Below are 15,499 nucleotides of genomic sequence, written 5' to 3' on the forward strand. Positions count from 1 at the left end.
AAGAGAGATTTCTCCACAGTCTCTCTGCAATCTTAATCATCTAATAAGGGAAAAGTATTTGTTATCTCACCCATTGCGGCCGCACAATATATCTCCATTAGTCTCCTGTCGTAGAGGGAGAGCACCTTCTAGATAGCTGAAGCTGCTCACAATTGGGACTTTCTCTATGTCCCTCCGAGTCACACCGCTGCGACTTTCCAATCTTCGCCCACGTCAAATTTGACAGCTGTTCCGTTAAGGTCTGCTTCGGGGCAACTTTATCGATCTGGAATCCCCTTGTCCGCATATCCGCGGTTGCTTCCTCCGCCGTCGCATAAAGCACGGTTCCCTCTTGATAGAAGACCCTCAATTTAGCAGGATAGGAGTCTGGAACCTTATGTTCTGTTGTTTCAGAGCTCTTTTAGCTTCAGCGTAGCCTTTACGTTTTCGCAGAATAGCTGGTGCATAATCCTGATCAAAATATATTTTCTGACCGTTCAACAGAACAGTCCTCTTGGCCCACGCTTTACGCAAAACTTCTTCCTTGGTGTTGTAACGTGCAAAACAAATCAATATCGAACGTGGGGTTCCCTCTCGGTTCCTCACTGCTCCCAGGGCCCGGTGTGATCTCTCAATACAAGCTCTGTGCCCTGGGGGAGGTCGAGGCATTCCGTCAATACTTTTTCCACAAAAACTGTCATTGAAGACCCCTCCACTCCTTCAGGGACATTATACAGCCTCAGATTCTTTCGCTGGGCCCGGCTTTCCTGATCCACAATTTTGTTTTCTTGCTCGTTGATAATTTTTAACATCTTTAGCATCACCTGTTCCGCGTTTTGGACCCGGTCTTCCAGCTTTGCAATGCGGGTTTCTGCTTCGGTTATCCTGTTATTGGCTCTGACCAAGTCGGATTTAAATTCTTGGAACTCTCTTCGAAAGTCCCGTAATGCTTCCAGTATCATGGTCAAGCCCGAGCCTTCATCCATATTGGCCCTAGCATTGACTTCATGTCGAGATGGCGATGCCGCTGCCGTAGGCCCTTTGTTTACACGTTCTTCTGCTGAGCTTTTCTGTTTGTCTCTTTTCCCCATGTTCACCCCGCTTGTAACTCTACTATCTATCAAAAATTGGTAATAATTTTGACACTTCGCGGGGTGAACGAATCATATATGAGAGAGCGCTACTCGTTAGGCTGCCATGCGTTGGGATGACGTCACCGGAACCTCAAACCTCTGGGAGGAGTTTGATGAACTGTTTCAGGGCCTCAACATCAAACTTTGATCGGTCTCCTCTTCGGATGAGATCCACAAAGTCCTCGTGGGAACTGCAGGTGAGACAGGTCAGGTGATACAGGGATGGTGATGTCACAGCACAGGTGTTTTTATTGGCTGCAAGACTCAGAAAAAGAACAGTCACCATTTGAAGTGCTTGAGGAAGATGTTGAGGTTAAGGCTCTTCTTGGCGTCGATGAAGGACACCTGTGGACAGAATTGAACATGTGGATGTGAAAAAGGTAAAACGTGTAACGCCACACCTGTAAGGTGAAGACAGAGAAAGCTGCGGCACCTCTTTGGGCTCCGTCTTTGACTTGGTTCTGGTCTTGGTCTCAGTCGGAGGGAGACTGAAGAGGTGCTCGATGCTGCAGTAATCTGGCTCCATGGAGTCCAAAGATGTTGACGTCCACAGAGACTCGTGGCCTGTGGACACAGAGTGACGTCAGCTTGGATGAATCCTGCACCTGACCTGGGCCAACACCAGGCCTCACCTGACACCAGTCTGGATGGAAGTTTCTGCCAGTTCAGCTTCTTCATCCGCAGTGTTGGGCAGGGGGTGTGGCTTGAATTAGGAGCGGAGCTGCTATAGGGCTTTGGAGCGTGATGTCACGGGGGTGGGCGTGGAAAGGATTTTGGCCCGATCCGCCATTTTGGGGGTCTAAGTAAGGAGCGAAAGCATAGCCATGGTTCGTACTTGCTGTGTGGTCGGCTGCAATGTTCGATCTTACGACCGGCACGGGAATAAGTTTGGATTGTCTTTTTATGCTTTCCCAACCTGGAAGCAACATGAAGGAGCTCATGTATCGGATATTACCAAACGAAGGCGTCTAGCCTGGATAGCAGCCGTGAGACGAGCTGATATCAAGTTCTGTTACGTCTCCAGATATCAGCTGGTGTGCTCAAGACATTTTCATTCCGGTAAGTTCTAAATATGTTCACATCACACTTTATAGCTGAATAATATCATCGTTGGTGGTCTCGGAAGTTATAGAAATTGCGATCAAACATAGAATGGAGTGACTTGATTGGTTGATGTAAAGACAATAAATGAAATGAGACAGGAAGGACACAAATTGGCGTTAATAATTTACCCGATTATCAATGTGTTAATTTGCATGTACTTTACAATTATGGGCATATAATATGATAACGATATTTTAGCAGTTAAATGATAAATGTGTAACATTAATTATGGTGGGGGGTGGAAAATGGCTATTTCACTCGGTGCACTCCAGCTGACTTACTTTGACGACGTACTCAGAGTTTGGCGGCTTGAAAATAGCCAAATCTTGCACCCAGCCATTTGTAAATTGGATGTGCGCCTCCAGTGACTTGTAATTACGAAACTGGTTCGCTGTGTAAGCGCTTACTCCACAAACAAGATACGTGAAGATATCGGGGTAGGACAGTGGCGGTAAGTCGTCTGGGTCTTTACTCCACTGCCGTATTTCATATGGGTCCAGATTTGCGATGCACTCTATTTTTTTTCAAGTACCGCTGCTTCGCCTCTGGACGCAATCGGTCTCTATACCGTCCGTTTTCTTTTGAGCTGCTTTTAAGCGTGTTTCTTGTCGTCGTCGTTCCAACACAGTGTGTTTGTTTTGATTCGTAGACCCCGAAAATGGAGCTGCGCTCCCACAATGCATTGCGGCGTGACGTCAACTCCAAAGCCTATGGCTCCTCCTCCCTCCACCCCCACCCTTACCTGGTGCTGGACCTCCACTCCCCCCCTCTCCTCCAGGTGACATCAGAGCTGAGACAGTTCAAAGTCTGGGCAGGTTATATAGGGCTTTGGAGTTGACGTCACGCCGCAATGCATTGCATTGTGTGCTGTGACATCACCATCCCTGTATCACCTGACCTGTCTCACCTGCAGTTCCCACGAGGACTTTGTGGATCTCATCCGAAGAGGAGAACGATCAAAGTTTGGATGCACCCTCATACTTACCATCCTGAGCCAGCAGGGTGGCTCGATCCATCAGCAGCTCCAGAGCACACCAGACCTCAGCTCTGTCCGGACCCACCAGCAACAAGGCCTGAAGGATGGACAGCAGCTGCACGGAGGATGGATGGCTGGACACCTGAACGCAGAGAGGGTCAGGACAGGTTATTTTGGCTACGTTCACACTGCAGGTGTTAATGCTCAATTCCAATTTTTTGATCAAATCCGATTTTTTTGTCTGCTCGTTCACACTACAAATAAAATGCGACAGCAAACGCGCTCTAGTGTGAACCCTCAAAGCGGCCGCATGCGCAAAAGAAGACGTCACACACAACGCGCTCTGTTTAGACCCAGAGCAAACAGTATTGTTTGACTGATGGCCCTTAATATAAAGACTTCGGACTTTACGTTTCCCAATTTTGCTTTAAGTTATTTTGTTATTTACATAATAATGTAGATAACCTAATAATTATCCTTATTGCTGTTTTAGAGGAGCGGTGCTTCAAAGGATAGTTGCAGATTTCTGTCAAAATCTGCAGATTATACAGTACAAATAAAATGTTCACGTTGTCTTCCCAACAGTTTCACTAACATCTACACTGGATGGCCAGGAAGCGTTCGCGATGTCTTCTCGGGGCTTCTCGGCGCTGATAATTGGCGTCTGTCTTGTGTCAGTGACGTAAAAGACGGATTTAATGCGACGTGACCATCAAACAGCAGTCGCTTTCTGAAACATCAGATATGTATCGGATTCAGCACCACATACGAAAGTGACCCAGATCGGATTTGAAAATATCGGATTTGTCCGTTCACACTGTCACACCATGATCGGATAGATGGGTCGCATAGGGTCAAAAAAAAAAAAAAAATAATAATAATAATAATAATAAAAAATTAAAAAAACTGATTTGATGCGCTTTCGACTGCAGTGTGAACATAGCGGGGGCGACCGTGGCTCAGGGGTTGGGAATCGCATCTGTAACCGGAAGGTCGCCGGTTCGATCCCTGGGCTCTCTGTCCTGGTGTTGTGTCCTTGGGCAAGACACTTTACCCTACTTGCCTACTGGTGTTGGCCAGAGGGGCCGATGGCGCGATATGGCAGCCTGCTTCTGTCAGTCTGCCCCAGGGCAGCTGTGGCTACAACTGTAGCTGCCTCCACCAGTGTGTGAATGTGAGAGTGAATGAATAGTGGCATTGTAAAGCGCTTTGGGTGCCTTGAAAAGCGCTATATAAATCCAATCCATTATTATTATTTGCTATCATTGAAAAGAGAACTACCAGCAGTGTCACTTTCACAGATGCTGCGCCAATCGCTCTGAAGGTGGCAGTGTTGGGTTCTGTAGTTTAAACCAGTGTTTCCCAATCTTTTGGAGCCACGGTACATATTTCACGTTAGAAAAATAACACAACATACTACCAAACAAAAATGTTTACAAAAAGCATATTGATAATTTTTCCCCGCGCACCATGTATAGCAGAATTGGTTCAGTTTGTTTAGATGTATCTGTCCCACTGCGCAAGTGTCCAGTGAAGGGGGGCATGGCTACGCGCAGGCGGGAAGGGGAAGTAGGAGTTTTTGGAGTGTCAGTTTTTTCTTGTGTGGAGGAACGAAAGAAGGCAACCATTCAAGTTGGAGTTAACATACCAGTTGTGTGATTATTGGACTAACAAGTTTGTCCCCAATCTACCCTTTTTTTGCTTTCTTCTGACCACTACTAATGCTAGGGCCTTCGTCTGGGTCGGAATTTTCTCAAGGACCCAGGTCAGACTCACTATTTTTCTTTTCAAATATTTATTTATTGCTATTACGTGCTGCGTCGTCTCACTCACAGCATGACTATTATATAATTTCTTCTTCATGTTCTTCTGTTTTACTGGCAGTCGGCAACCAATTTAATTAGAGCAGGTAGTTGTACTCCCCTCTAGTGGAAGATAATGTAATTGTTCTGCCCATTACTCAAGCCGATTGCTTAGACCAGCGGTCTCCAACCTTTTTTGCGCCACGGACCGGTTTATGCCCGACAATATTTTCACGGACCGGCCTTTAAGGTGTCGCGGATAAATACAACAAAATAAAACTAGTACCGGTACCGAAAAAAGAAGATTTATTCATAACACACGTGAAAAGACCCAGGAAAACCGAGTTAACGATAAAAACGATAACAAAATAACGCTGAAAACCGATAAAAACCCTGAAAACTAAACATTTCACACCTGAGCCTCAACTCTCGCGGCCCGGTACCAAACGACTCACGGACCGGTACCGGTCCGAGGCCCGGGGGTTGGGGACCGCTGGGCTTAGAGTACCAATTGGGTGGAATAAGATAATCTTCCACGGCACACCTTTGTGCCGCGGCACAGTGGTTGGGAAACATTGGTTTAAACGTTCCAGCTTGAGTCGCATCACTCTTTAAACTGTGGTTACCATGGTGTAGAGCATTGTGAAGACCTGCTGGTGGCTGCTCATATCAATCCCTCCGTACAGCCTCTCCATCTCCTCCATGTCCTCCGACAGAGAGTCTTCAAACACGTCACACTGGATGTTCAGGTCCTTGTCCTGCGTCTCCCTGCACACACAGGCAGGAAACTGATTGGAAACACGATTGATTATTGATTAATAACTGATGTAAGCAAAGTGAGAATGAAGCCAGTACCTGAGCCTGGGGAGCAGGTTCAGCAGCTGCAGACCTAAAAATCACAGACATATATATCACTTCTTATTTTGGTCAAGCAGCAGGACACACTCACACCATGACGACCTCTGAGGGTCTGACACTCGAGCCCTCAGCGAGACCTGACTCCAGGAAAGCCTCCGTACAGGGATGTGATGTCACACTGTGACAGATATCAAGCTCCTCCTACACATAACTCTGATAACAGTTTAATTCAACTTTATTTATACATCGCCAAATCACAACAACAGTCACATCAAGGTCTTTCTGTTGTGAGGTAAAGACCCTACAACATGATGAAAACAGTGATGTCAGCAATGACATCATGATGATGATGTCAGGGGTGATGTCAGAGTGGTGATAAACAGTTCGTTTTACCGATGAACTCCTGCCGCACCCGGTGCCTCCTCCTCAGCTCCTCCTCCTGCAGCACGAGGACGTTGACCACACTTAGCAGCGTCACCATGTAGGGGATGTTGTTGGTGGCGTGAAGCTTATTCATGATCACGCTGAAGCGATACTGCTGCTTCTTCAGGCTCTGAATACAGACACAGGAAGTGACAGGTCAGAGGACGGACACAGTTCGTTTACACCTTCATTAAACACAACTTCCTGCTTCAGTCTGACTGAAGTGTGATGATTAAACACTCCTAATAGCTGTGTGTGTGCGTGTGTGTACATGTTATGTTTAGACAACTTTGTGAGGACAGAAAATTGGCATGCCACTATACTTGTGGGGACCAACAGCCCTTATGGGGACAAAGTGCCCATCCCCACAAGTTTGAAGACGTGTCTGAGGCTCAAAATGTGGTTTTAGTGTCAGGGTTACAGTTAGGTTATGGTTAGGGTTAGGCATTCATTTTTGATGGTTAGGGTAAGCAGCTAGGGAAAGGGTTATGTCAATGAGATGTCCTCACTAAGATAATAAAACGAGTGTGTGTGTGCAGACGTGTGGTATCCCATGATTCCATGCTGTAAGTTCAGAGCCTGTGAGAACAGGCTGGGCGGGGACGATAAGATCTGCAGCGTCTGAGGCTCAGCTGTTTGTTGTGGTGTATCTGCAGTCACGCCCTGATGGTACACAGACCACGTAGTCGTTGCTCTCACCTGGTAGCGAGGAGCTGTGGTGGAGCTTTGTGAGCTATCTGCTGACTTAGGTAATCAGCCAGTGGCTTTCAGTTTGAGCTGTTCTGCTTGTTGTGTTAGCCTTGAAACTAAGTGAAACTGACTCGCACTTCCTTTTGCTAACGTCATGCCGATAAAGCTTTTCAAACCGACCCAAATGGCCTGCTCATGTCTCCCCATCCAGCTCATGCGACATCTGTTGGTTTGTCCATCAAGCAGGTAAACATGCCCCTCTAAACAAATGAAATCAGCCAAGAGAGCCTCTGAAAGTGACCTGGACCTACAGCAACATTTAACTGTTTATATGACTGAGCGCCAACTGTCCTGACTGCCATCGTGAGGCAGAGTTCAGATTACTTAAACTGATCTCATGAAATCACCTCAGAGGAGACCGAGAAGGAAGGGAAAAAAGGAAGGACAGGAAGGAAATAAGGAGAGAGGAGGAAGTGGACGAGGACATGAGCATACCTTGTAGTTGTCGAGTGCATCGAAGACGAGGTGGTGTCCCCGAGGGTCGAAGACGGCAAGAGCAGCCAGCAGCTGGAACAGCTGCATCTTCACCATGACATTGGACGTGTCGAGAGCTGAGGGCATATAGGAGGAGGTGGAGTTACCGCTTTCATAAGTAATGACTCTGAGTCGTCATCTTCACCTCACAGGTACACCGGCTACCTGCTTAGCTTAGGCTGGAACAGCCACCTGAGTCTACCTGTTGCTCAGGGTAGCGTGTAAATATGATTTTAAGGTGGTTTTAAGGCAGATCTGCTTCATTCTAACTTTCTGGTCCTCCACCCACCTTGAGCCAGCATCCTGATGTAGCCCTCGTTGTCCAGGATGAAATGCAGCCCTGCGGACGAGTTCATGATGGTCCGGACACAGCTGACGCAGGTGAGCTGCAGCAGAGCATCGGCGATGCGGGCGCAGCCGCGGCCCGACAGAGCCTCCAGCGCCTCCAGCAGGAGGTCCAAACCCTGTAGTTCAAGGAACTGCACCATCCATGACTGATTACTCACCTCCAGCCGCCGCTGCAGACCCGAGTAGTTCACCACTGTGGGAACCTGGAGGGGCAGAGTGACCATCGGTCAGAGCTGTGAGACGCCCTCTCCTTCCCCTGCAGGACTCCTGAGGTTCTGCTTCTTTCCTACCTGCAGCAGTCGGATGCAGAGCTCGGGGTCAGCGTTCTCCAGATTGGCCTCCACCTTGCCGTCAGTGACTGTGGCGGGGCCTCTGGTCAACTGGTCCTTTACCGCCCCCCATTTGGTACTGGTTGCCATGATGACAGGCTAAAGGTTTTACCGATGTTTGAGCTGACGAGGGTTAAAACAGATACAGGTAATCAATCACAAACAATCAATGACATCATCATCTTTTTAACGTCCATGACAAGCAGACCTGACACAAGCGATGACATCACGCCCGTGTCAGCCTGCCTCGGGCTCACAGTTTCACATTCATTAACACATCTCTGAGTCACAAACTGAGCTCCTCCAGTGGACGCCTTTATCTGCTCAGGAGGTCAGAGTCCTTTACTGTGATTGGACTCCATTTGGCTTTAGTTGTGTCATAAATTATTATTTGAATTATGTTCCTGACTGACAGCTCGAGTACACTTCTGATGTGGACCAGTTTTAACTTGGTTTTATTCAGCTCCGAATCAAAGCTCCAAATCACAACAACAGTCACCTTGAGATGCTGTACTGTCTTTGTACTCTCAACAACCATATGAGTAAGAAGTTTTGTGACAGTGGCAAGGAAAACCTCAATTTTAACAGGAAGAAACCTCCAGCAGAGCCAGGCTCAGACCAGTTTGGGAGAGGGAAGGAAGACAGGACAAAGGCACTCTGTGGAATGCATGAATAACAAGAAACAGAGAAAAAGAAGAAGAATGCAGTGAATCAGGCTGAAGGATCAGCTGATTAACAGACTGATAATAAAGCACATGATTGGCTCCAGTAACAGAAAAATAAACACGAAGCACTCACAGCTATCGTGGCTGTGATTTGGAAAGTGAATGAATCAGACTGAAGGCTACGTGAATCCTGCACTCAGTGTGTTGCAGAGTCTTCATCAGTGAAGAAGAGTGACTGCACGTCACAGCGTGGTGGGTGAAATATGTCAGCTATGTGGTATTTCTGGTATTCAGTGCGTGTGCATGTCCTGACAGCTGAGCATGCTCGCCACATTAACGCGCCGCTGTGAGAAAACCTGAACTTTAAACTTGAAAGGTGGAGTAGGTCAGTCACATGGTCAAAGGGTGTTTCCAGAGGCCTGGATTCAAATCTCCCCCGGGGCATTTGAATCCCCCCCCCATCCAGCCAGCCTTCCTGCGTCAGTAAAGCTTCAGAATATTAAACACAACCATGAAACTTTCAGACTCACTGCAACATGGTCCTAATAAAGTGAGCACTGACTGTGTAAACCAGCAGAAGCACAGGCAGGAAATTCACCTGTAAAGGTGTGTGTGGGTGTGTGTGTGAGTGAAGACAGACTGACTGGGTGGAGAAATTCCTTCTCAGCAGATGAGCTCAGGATAAAGACTCTTCCTCTTTTTGGACAGATGCTTCATCGCTTGGTTAAACTGTGGCCTCCTCCTCACGCCCGGCAGCAGAACTTTAACCACAGAAACAAATGCTCCTCATCAGCAGCAGCAGGTTTCAGTCTTCAGAGAAGGACCAGCAAACAAACTCAGCACTAGTTGTTTCAGTATCGGGAAAAACTGAGGGATGATCCTTTAAACCTGAAGCTCAGGTGTTTGTCATCATTTAACAACTTAAACAGACCTTTCACTGTACACATGCGCATATATCTGTCAGTGGTACACCCTCACAGAAGAACAAATGCATTGATCTCAGTGCTGATGGATCAATACAGTGATTGGATAAGAGCAGACCCGCATGCTCCGATTCAAAGGTTCAAAAGTTTAAACACAGTTGTGGCTAAAAACCGCTGACAGGTCGAGCTGTGCCTGCCAAACCGGACTCCCTTCAAAATTAATCGAATTTAGTGTCTGAGCTTCAGTTCACTCGGTGCTGTGGTGGGTTCGGCTCAGCAACACCACGGAGGACGGAGCAGCTTCAGCCGCTCCGCTGCTCCCACAGGTACAGGTGTATTTCACCGGGAACAGAAGAAGCTCATCACACAAACTTACCTGGAATCTGTCACTTGTCAGTCAAGCCAGCCTCCAGTTTGTTTTACGTTCCCTGTGTATTCAAAGTATTACGGGAATGGATGTGGAAACCGGATTTCAAAATAAAAGCCAACTTCGAGTGAATTAACAGATATGTTAAGAACATAATAACATATAATTTAGGCTTTTTTTTTTTTTTACAAACTCTAATGTTAGATCTATATGACACAGCCTTGTACCCTAATTGTGCCCTGTCACTATCAAGGCCATCTTATTTTGGATTTCAAAGTAAAAGCCCTGTGAATCTTCATTTTTGAACTACTCTTTCAATGACTTAATAATGCTCTTAAAAGCAAAAGTCGTATTTCCAAATACTATTTGAACTTTATATCAACACTTTCCAACCACAGTCTTTTTCACAGTGATACCATATCAATATCAAGTCATTCTGATTTTGCCTTCCAAAGTAAAAGCCTTTGACGATGTCAAAGTAAAAGCAGGAGTGACTAAAACAAGCTCTCTTCAATTATTTTGGGATGTTATTTACTTATCAATTGTGAAAAAATTGCTCTGAATAAACAGAGAAGCAAAAACGCTCATGAACTGGCGTGGAGAAAGACGTGTCTGTGTGAACAGGGAAAAAGCTGAACGTGGCGCGGCGCTTCCACGTGCAGTGTCTACCGTCACTCACGAGTAAAAAGACTATAACATTAGCATTGGAGTCTGTGAAGGTTCTCAGTCATCCAGGTCATCGTAGTCAAAGGAGCTTGCAAAGCATTGGAGGCTAAATAGAATTTTCGACACATCTCCTCCTCTATTAAAGCTCGTTTTCAGCAACCGAACACCAAGAAACATCAAGAAAACCTCACTGCGCCGATAGAATACCGTGAATTTTATATAAGTTTGAATAACTTACCGTTTGTGTAAAATACTCCAATGAGTACGGCAGGCATCCACCACGGTGTAACCAGCAGAAGCACATGGAAAATCGGCCCGGCAGAGCAAACTATTAATTGATCCACGGGTTTACCTGGGCAGAAGCCCAGGGGCCTCCAAGTTAAATAACTCTCTTCAGAGTTCATTTGCTTGGACTTGAATAACACTGTTTAATAACTCCAACACTGAACACTATTTGAATCAGAATGTGTTAAAATGACACTTTGAGAGTGGAAATCAACTCTAACATCTTTAACCCTGAAATTTTAACACTCCAGTTTTTGCTGTGTATATTTAGCCACACTGATGTTTCTGTTTTTAGTTCAGATATTGTCATCATTGTGGATGTTTTTGCTAGATGCTGTAAATGTGTAGTATGTGTGTGCCACATATGTGTTATAGGCAGGAACACAACGGTTACATCAGTACTTCTGCTTAAGTACAGAGTCTGCTGTGACGTAAGACTCCTGGAAGGGAACACCTGCAGGGAGAAGGATGTTTGTATTGTGTTCTCTGAGCTCACGGGCTTTCTTCTGTTATTGGGCTGCACTTCCATTCTTCATACCTCAACTTTTTAAGTGGATCTATTTTGTTTTTTATTATTCTTATCACTTAGGACCCAAACTGAAACCACAATGTCAAAAACTGCTGAAAAAAGCCATGTTTGAAGACCATAGTTGTGACAGGTCAGGACTAAGCTCTCTTCGAACGGGCAATGAAGAAGAATTCCCTCGTCTCTCGGTAGCTCCTTCCAAACCTCTGCTCTCTAAGAAGCCACATGCTGACCAGCATTAGTGCTAAAGCTAACAAGCTCTTCAGTTCTGATGACGTGGTCTCAGTGCTAGCCAATCTAATAACTTCCTGGAGTGACACAGAGACAATGATGGTGTGCGTGGATGTAGAAATCACAGGTATTGTGTTGAGAAGAGGATTAAATCCAATGAGCATGTCACTGCCTGATGTGTGAATCATGTAACAGAGCTTGAGAGATATGGCCGCTGGTGGACCTTTCTGCTAGGACCTGCTGTTAGCCCGCCACAGTTTTCCATTAGGTCATAGTACCTGGTAGTATGCACTTTTTCAGGACCTACCTAAGTGATCCAAGCACGTACTAAAGTGTGACGTCATCAGACTGCATGCCACTGTTTGGCTGGTGGGTGGAGTCACTCGATGGGTCGTGAGGGACTTTCGTTCACGAAAATCAAAACCACCATTTTTGAAACCCAGCAGCAACAGAAAGGGCTAAAAAAGCAACGCTGTGGTCCCAAGAAGCGTGGCAAAAAGCCACAGATGGTAGGTGCTGAGTGTTTATTATTTTTTAGTTTTCCCAGGGATGTGTTTCTTCCTCTACTCCAGTTTGCAGTCTTCAAAAAATGCTCCCGTCCTGGGACAAAGTAAAAATGGTAGATTTCACTATATTTATATCTGGCACCAATTTTTCACACCAGCCTATTAATCAACCAAAGACCCAGACAGACTTTTAATTCATTTGAAAGCCTGATGCTTCGCCTCGTCCACCCCAGCTGTGAAACTCAGAAACCAGTCTTACTTGTTATCATCTATCGTCCACCTGGGCCTTACACAGAGTTTCTGTCTGATTTCTCAGACTTTATATCTGATTTAGTTCTGAGCTCAGATAAAATAATTATTGTGGGTGATTTTAACATCCATGTAGATGCTAAAAATGACAGCCTCAACATGGCATTTAATCTGTTATTAGACTCAATTGGTTTCTCTCAAAATGTTAAAGAACAGAGGTAATGCTGAAAAACTAGTTCATGCATTTATTACTTCCAGGCTGGACGACTGTGATTCATTATTATCAGGAAGTCCTAAAAACTCCCTGAAAAGCCTTCAGCTGATCCAAAATGCTGCAGCAAGAGTCCTGACAGGGACTAGAAAGAGAGCAGATTTCTCCTGCTTTGGCTTCCTGTTAAATCCAGAACTCAAAATCCTGCTCCTCACATACAAGGTCTTAAATAATCAGGCCCCATCTTATCAGCCAAGATGGCGCCAGTGTTTTCGGCGAGCCGTCTCCTCGAGCTTTGTCTACTGTTTGCTATCCTATTTTCTCAGTGTTATCCTGACGCCTTTGCACTTCTTACCTATGATTGTCTAACTCTTTTGAATCTCCAGCCATTGACTCATCAAACGTCTGGTTTCAAGTGGCAACCAGGGAACTTTGTCTCGACTCAGACGGATATCTCTGATCATTTACGCCACTTTCCAGCTACCCTTCCACCTAGGAAACACCAAAGGAGACGGGGTAAACGGGGCGGTATTCGTGTTCGCCTCAAGGCTTACTTACACTCACTTGATGCAAGCAGCTATCACGTATTTATAAATACCCTATCTTCTTTTCATGTTCTCTGGGGCCGCTTCTGCTATAGACTGCCCTGTCATTGCTGGATAAGTCCTGTTGGACACTGTGCTCACCTAGACTCCCCGGCCGAGTGCCCACCTGTTCGGAGCTGGGTGCGGCTCTTCAGAGGTGGTGTGAACTACAACAATCTTCGCCTGCTGAGATCTGTTCCAGCTTTCAACAATCTGACTATACTCTGGATGGCTTTGCTAAATGTTAGATCGCTGGCAAACAAGACTTTTTTTTTTAATGACTTTTTCCTCTCATCGGGGCTGGATTTTCTTTATTTGAAACCTGGCTTCGTCCTGAGGAATCTTCTGCTTTTTCAGAACTTCTTCCCCCAGGTTGTGCCTATGCTGCTGCATGCCTTTTATCGGGTGCCAGAATGCATGATCATATTACTCCAGTTTTAGCTAACTTACACTGGCTTCCTGTGAAGTTTCACATTGATTTTATGATTTTATGAGGTATCGTTCTAACTGCAGACGAACCAAAGACGAGGCTCATTGTTAGAGAGTTATCTCTGGGATGCTGGGATGATAGCTCCCTCAGGACTTAAACTCCGGTCAGAGAGTGGGGCACAGAGAGTGATGTCCGGATATACTTTAATGGAAGTTAACAGCAGCTCAACTGTACAGCAGTAGGCATACTTAACGAATGTGGGAGGGGTGGACAGACGTGTGGTTCTGAATAACAATTATAGCGATGCGATTGAAATATAAGGAGACTTTCGGACACTCATTAAACTTCTGTTTCAGTCATCAAGGATCTGTCAGTGAGAGGCTTCATTACTAATGCCGTACTAACCACAGGACAACTATAGAAACCTTTTTTTGGCCCAGTTTCATATTCACAGACATTTGACTGTGATGATGAGATCCAGACCAACACTCATAAAGAGTTAGAACCTTATTGTTCTTCCTCTGTAGTTTCTATGTTTGCTGTCCTGCTGTCTTCACTTTATTCCTCCGTGTGTGTTCAGCTTCTGTATTTGACGTCATCTCTGTGCTGCTGACGTAGCTACTGCTTTTTGTGCTTTCTTCTTTTGTTCAATAAAGTTGTTTTTTTGAAGCAGCTTCATCTAAAGTCCCTCCCCGTTTCTCAGATACTTCTGCGTCACTTCCTCTCCTCCTCACAGACATGAGCAGAATAAAAATTTAAATAAAAAAACAAAAGCTAGAGGCACTTTGACCTGATGAAGATAGATATCGGAACACCAGGGGGCGGTGTCTGCTCAGAGTTCAACAGAAGGAGAAACATAACCTGCTGTTAGCTGATCCAAAGCAAGAGCTGTGATGAAGACATGAAGCGGAACATGGGAGGAGGTGGGACCAGTTCCTGGAACACACTGGGACACAAACCCTGGAGCTTCAGGAGGAGCAGGAGGAGCAGGAGGGAGTCTGCTTAGACTGATGGTTCTGTCTCCGTTTGCTCTTAAAGAATCAGTGCTGTTATTGATCCATACCGATCGACCAGATGCATCTATATGTTCCCCCTCATCAAAACCAGCAGCGTCATTTCCTGTCAGTGTGAACTTCCTGTCCTCTTTGGCCCCGGCTGATGCGGTTTTATGTTATTGATCTGTGATTAAAGCTCAGGTTTACTTTAAAAGTCTGAAGCTGCAAACACTCAAAAACAATCTGAATTCATGTTGTCACACGTAACAACCGTCATGCAGTTTTACTGCTTCAAGCTTTCATCATTTTTATGGATCAGCTCGTGAATTTCTCTGAAACTTTCATCATTTTAACTTGTGTAGCATTAATAAAGGTTTGTTGTTTTGAGAGAAACGTCACACAAACAGCTGATCAAACCTATAAAAAAAACCCTGAAACTGAAACAGGAAAGAGACAGAAAATAGAGAAAATAGAGAAGTGAAGCTGAAAAAAACCCCAAAAAGTAAAAAAAAGAAAAAGAAAAAAAAGACGTGAGCTCAGAAAAACACAGCCAGTGTCTGGACTGAAAGACCGAGGCACTAATCCTGGCAGCACAGGAACAAGGCCACCAGCTGCTGAGGTCAAGATGGGCCACGCCCCCTCGGGTGGTCGACAATGGCTGCTGATTGTATAACCCACCCCTGCT

At 45.6% G+C, this 15,499-nt stretch overlaps 1 protein-coding gene across 4 annotated transcripts; it reads right to left on the minus strand.

The window, feature by feature from the left end:
* Positions 1 to 1,209: 1,209 nt before the first annotated feature.
* Positions 1,210 to 11,163, minus strand: LOC121811841 (inverted formin-2-like; the record flags this gene model as incomplete). 4 transcript variants are annotated; one of them, XM_042216146.1, is given in 12 exon segments in its annotated part: positions 1,210 to 1,303; positions 1,396 to 1,457; positions 1,546 to 1,676; positions 3,202 to 3,334; positions 5,621 to 5,762; positions 5,850 to 5,883; positions 6,246 to 6,405; positions 7,461 to 7,576; positions 7,789 to 8,050; positions 8,138 to 8,299; positions 9,486 to 9,602; positions 10,141 to 10,852. In XM_042216146.1, coding segments are annotated over 10 exon segments (1,263 nt in total), but the record flags the coding sequence as incomplete, so codon positions are not given.
* Positions 11,164 to 15,499: the final 4,336 nt, after the last annotated feature.

Source organism: Haplochromis burtoni, unplaced genomic scaffold (assembly GCF_018398535.1).
Source record: "Haplochromis burtoni strain Fernald_Lab_line unplaced genomic scaffold, NCSU_Asbu1 Contig_938, whole genome shotgun sequence".
NCBI lineage: Eukaryota > Metazoa > Chordata > Actinopteri > Cichliformes > Cichlidae > Haplochromis > Haplochromis burtoni.